This window comes from Camelus bactrianus, chromosome X (assembly GCF_048773025.1).
Source record: "Camelus bactrianus isolate YW-2024 breed Bactrian camel chromosome X, ASM4877302v1, whole genome shotgun sequence".
Classification (NCBI taxonomy): domain Eukaryota; kingdom Metazoa; phylum Chordata; class Mammalia; order Artiodactyla; family Camelidae; genus Camelus; species Camelus bactrianus.
Window position 1 is genome coordinate 104,243,133 of NC_133575.1, and position 5,299 is coordinate 104,248,431.

Genomic DNA, 5,299 nt, shown 5'->3' on the forward strand with positions numbered 1-5,299 from the left:
TACTCAGGATGCGGAGAAAAGAGATGAACCTCGAGGGCATTATGGTAAGTGAAATAAGTCAGATGGAGAAACACAAATACTAAAATGATATCACTTTTATGTGGAAACTCAAAAAGCTGAACACATAGGAACAGAGTAGAGTCTTGGTTACTGGGAGCTGGGGGTGGGAGAAATGGGGAGATGCTGGTCAAAGGGTACAAACTTCCAGTTATAAGATGAATAAGTTCTGGGGATGTAATGCACAGCATGGTGACTATAGTTAATAAAACTGTGTTGTTGACTTGAAAGTCGTTAAAAGCATAGATCTGAAGTGTTCTAACCACAAAAAAGGAATAGTAATTATGCGACACGATGGAGGTGTTGGCTAACGCTATGGTGGTCATCATTTTGCAATATATGAGTGGATCAAATCAACATGCTGTACACCTCAAACTTATACAATGTTATATGTCAATTGTATCTCAATAAATTTGGGGCAAAATAGTCCATTGTATGTCTACACCATTTCCTTTACTCATTCATCCGTCAATGGACGTTTGTTTTGTTTTGATGTCTTGGCTATTGTGAATAACACTGTGATGAACATGGTTGTGCAGACATCTCTTTGATGTCTGTGATTCTCTTTTATTCTTTCTGATTTATACCCAGAAGTGGGATTTCCGGGTCGTATGGTAATTCTTTTGTTTTGTTTTGTTTTGTTTTGTTTTGTTTTAAGGAAACTCCATACTATTTTCCATAATGGCGACACCATTTTACTTTCCCGTCAACAGTGCACAAGGGCTCCAATTCCTCCCATCTTTGCCAACGCTTGTTGTTTTCTGTTCTTTCAGTAGTGGCCATTCTAACGAGTGTGAGGTGATAGGTAATGTGGCTTGGATTTGCATTCCTCTTATGCATCAGAGAACATGCACGTGGAAACTTGTCAACATTACAGGAGTCATTCAGTTACAAATTTGAAAAAAAAAAAAATCCAGGTACTGAAAATGGATGAATTCCTATCATTGACATTATTGCCATCAAATCCAGAGCAAACTAAAGAACCTTCTTTGAATTGTGAGGAAAAAAGGAAGGGAAATACTAGGTATTTCAGAAAGTAGTGAAAATGAGTGTGAGAGAGTAAGAAGGGACCGTGTAAAACAAATTGTAAAAATACTCCATTGTTGCTGTCAATTTCAATAAAATAAAAATGATTTACTTAGGATGTTAACCAGACCAAGAACAGCATACAGCTTTTGGAGAATCTATTCCATATGACAATTGAAGATTTTAAATAAGACAAGGGTATAAGAAAATTACATAACGAAGAGTTGATTTATCTCGAGTTTGTGGAAAATTACAACAACTCATTGAAGGCAGGACATCTAATGGCAATGGCCCAGACCTTTCAGCAATCAAGGTTTGACCATCCTTCAAGGCAAAGAACCATGACCAGCTGAGGGGCGGTCTCCGGGCAAAGGGAATAAGAAATGGGTAGTGAAAGAAGGCAGTTATAAATACCGGCTACAACCATGTGACCTGCAGCCAAGACTGTGATATTATTTAGAATGATGAGTTAATAACCTCCCCCTCCTCGGGTAAGAGGACGAACAAACAAAGAAACAACAAGCTATACTTTCACGGGAAATTCTTAGGGCAACAGCCCCGCTTTTACTGACAAGAGAACCATAAAAATGAAAGGCTCCACTGCTTTTTTTTCTTAGCCTCTAGAAGGCAATTTTCTTGACTCCGACATTTTTAGGAAGCTTCAGCAAAATCTCATTCCATCCTGCAGCACAGAAAGTGTGTCTGCTTCTCATCCGTCTTTGCAACACAATTATCTGTTTTTCTTGTGATTAACTCCGTTGCCAAGACGGTCGGATTCTACTTTTTCTAGGAACTTCTCAAGTTGCTGAATTAAGACTCCTCTTTTAAACCTGAAAATAAAGAGGCATTTAATTAACCAGAAGATATCTAAAGCCTCGATAATGTGTAAGGCATACTAGTGGATACAAAACAGAGCTTACGACCTACTTGGGAATAGAAAGTGTATCCTAAGGGGAAGATACGGTCTAACAAAATACCAAGAGTGTCAGCTGAGGGCCAGGCCCGCCCCAGACTGTGGTGAGCTTAGAAGGCTCCATGGGCTTGGGAAAATGAATTAGAGTAAAATAATACCAACCTAAATGCCTATGGAAATAGCGCGAGCTATGACTGAGGGCCAGGGCTTGGGGAAAGCAAGGCCTGTTCCTGCCCCTGTTCAGCACTGGGCACAATTACATTCAAAACAAAATTAGAGAGTTCTTTTTTACACTCACCTTGTAGCTTCCTTGATGGTAAATTCAACAAATTGTTTCTTGACCTCAAGAGGTCCTTGCACTCCTTCAAGCAAAGTGAAGATTCTTTCATACTCTGAAGATATTAAAAAAAAAAATCAGCATTTGTAAAAAGATGAGGCTGGTATAGAACTCAATCTTAGCGCATCTACTAGCTCAGTAATTATTCTTCGTGAATGTTGCATCCTGTTTCTGTTTTGAATGCTTAAGTCACAACACCTGCACATCACTACTAAGGAAACTGCCATAAACATTAACCACGCCCCCCCCCAAATTAAGAGGTATATTAGGAATTTTTAGACAAAGTAAAGAAAAACCACCCTAAATTATGTAAAAACCCAATTCTGTCAAAGGATGAGTTTAAAAGGTGGGCTCAGTTTATTCTAAATCATACAAAAAAGAGCGACTTCCCGTGGTTTTATTAATAGACATTCTTTCACTACTTACTTCGTCCAAACCTCCGAACTTCTTTCATTAATTGATATTTTATATCATCATTAATTTTCTGTGCCATAGCAGGACTTATTTGCAATGTATGTGGCACAGTTCCCGTTGAAGACATTACTGTGGCTTTTGAATCACCTACGGAGACACTGCAGGTTTGGGTTCCTCTTTCAACTGTATTACTACCAGGTTTGTCAGTTAGGTCATCTTTGCTGAGACTAGTGAAGTCATCAGACACAGAATCAAATTGCTTGGGTGGAAGATCATCTGCTGCCATATTCATAAGCTCTGGTGCAGCAGATTTTGGCAAGAAGCCATTAGGTGGGGTTTGATTATTTTCTGTCTTCTCCTCGTGGACATCGTGAGTGACAGTAGCACCTGGAAACCAAATTAAGAGATTGAACTCTGAGTTAGATGCATTTTATCACCATCACAGAGACATCCCTATGTTCTGCAGTTCTGAAGAAATTATTTCAGAAAGCACGAGGATGTACCAGGTATCAGATCCCACAAATAAGGCTGAGACAAGATCATAAAATAAACCACTTTTTCTCTCTTGGCACTATCAATACATACAGAAATGTAGTTGGATAGTTCAACTAATAAGAATACATTCACAGAGCCCTGATACTTATGACTGAATGTCTCCTCAATGCCCTTTACAAGTTGAAAAGCTAAAAGTCTCATTCGATGTCAAGATGTCTGATATTCACACTCCATCACCAGAAATCCCTGTCAGTACAGGATCCTCCTCGTCCATCTTTTGTGTCTCAGAAGAGTGAAATTCTTTTTACTCCCAAGTCTGGCAGCTCTCCTTCACTTCCTCCTCTTCCTCCTCTGTGCCAGGCACCGTGCCAGGAGCTGGGGAGCAGGAGCCAACAGGACCGAGAGAAACCATCCTCACCCTTCTGGAACCTACATGCTCGTGGGGATGCCAGGCAGTAAGTGTGCCATGATCCCACAGAACAATTACAGTGTGAACTCATGTTAGGGAAGAAGCAGGCAGGCATGGGACAGAGAGGAGGGGAGGGAGCCCCAGAGGACCACGTGGTCGGGGAGGGCCTTCTGATTCTCAGGGGGTGTCCTGTGGGCAGAGCCTGGAGGAGGAGAGAGAGCCAGCCTGTGCACACGCAGAGCAAGAGCTCCGGGCCGCGGCAAGGGCAAGCGCCGGGCCCCGGGGAGGGGACTGGCCAGCGACCAGAGAGTAAAGGACAGAGGCAGAGAGAGCAGGGAGGAGACGACAGGACACGTGTTAGGAGAGGACGGCGGGGCCAGGTCTCGCAGAGCTTGGAGACCAGCGTCGGGAGTTCAGATTGTGTTTTGAGTGCCCAGGAAAGGTGATGATGTGTTTTCCAGATGAACGTGGCATGATCTGATTTCTGTGTCAACTTGATCACTCTGACTACAGGGCAGAAAATGGGCTAGACCGGGACAAGTGGGAAAATAGAGATGTAAGCTAAGAAGCTATAGTAGTAACTTTGTGACATGATGATAGAGTAATGGAGAGAAATGGTGGGATGCAGGTTTTATATGGGGCATCAAATAGCTGGACTTGCTAAGGGATGGGAAGTCAGACAATAACAAAAGGAAAATATGAGGAATCACGAATGAATCTGGGTGTCTTAACCTGAACTACTGGGCAGATAATAGTACCAAGTGTGTGCAGGTACTAGGCCACTGCTTGCAAGAATGGATTGTGACCAACCTTTCCTGATTCTGTTTCAGTGACGTCACACTGGTACCTTGAATTAGGTCATGGTGAGACAACTTATACTATACGTATCTGCAGACTTTAAGTACTGGGGCTTCTAAAGCTTCCCATGTCCCCCCGTGGACAGCAAGTTATTACACCCTTATGTATGTTACACCTGATGGATGGTGTTACTAGCTGAGATCGAGAAGGCTGAAAGTAGAGCATCTTTGGAGAGGGAAATGTCAGAAGATCAAACATGTAGAACCAGTGGAATTTTAGATAAGTAGTAGATACCCATTGGAGATACCATGTAAGCAGTTGTATGTGAATCTGACGTTCAGGAGCATGTTGCGGTCTAGAGGTATAAAGGTGAGAGTTCTGGTAGTGTGAATCATAGTTAAAGCCCTAAGACTGCATGGGATCATCTTGAGAGATAGTGGATTGAAGAGAAAAGGGCCCAATATCCAGCTTTGGGTCCCTGCAATACCTAGAAGCAGGAAAGAAAAGGAAAAAACAAAACAAAACAAAAAAACAGAAAAGGGAGACAGAAAATGAGTCACTAGCAAGGGGCCAGGAATCCAGGAGAATGTGGTGTCTGGGGACCCTAAAAGTTTTCCATCAAAGAGGAAGTGAAACAGCTGTATCACATGCTGCTGAGAAATTAATGCCAAAGTGCAGCAAATACTGGTCACCTTGACGCTAACAGTCTCACTGAAGTACAATGAGAAGCAGCCAGCCTGCGCTGGGCTAGAGCACGAACAGAGTGTGAAGACAGGCAGGATGGGAGCCGACCCATCGTCTTGTTGAGCCCATCATCTCCTTCTGCCTTAGGAACCTTTTTATTTGGACT

The 5,299-nt window shown here is 42.4% G+C and overlaps 1 protein-coding gene across 1 annotated transcript; it reads right to left on the reverse strand.

The window, feature by feature from the left end:
• Nucleotides 1-1,612: 1,612 nt before the first annotated feature.
• LOC105064968 (integrator complex subunit 6-like) lies at nt 1,613-4,796 on the reverse strand. The gene is made up of 4 exons (XM_010950003.3): nt 4,757-4,796; nt 2,760-3,134; nt 2,295-2,388; nt 1,613-1,913 (listed from the first exon to the last, which is right to left on the reverse strand). The coding sequence occupies exons 1-4, from the start codon at nt 4,794-4,796 to the stop codon at nt 1,814-1,816; spliced, it is 609 nt and encodes a 202-aa protein (XP_010948305.3). The 3' UTR covers nt 1,613-1,813.
• Nucleotides 4,797-5,299: the final 503 nt, after the last annotated feature.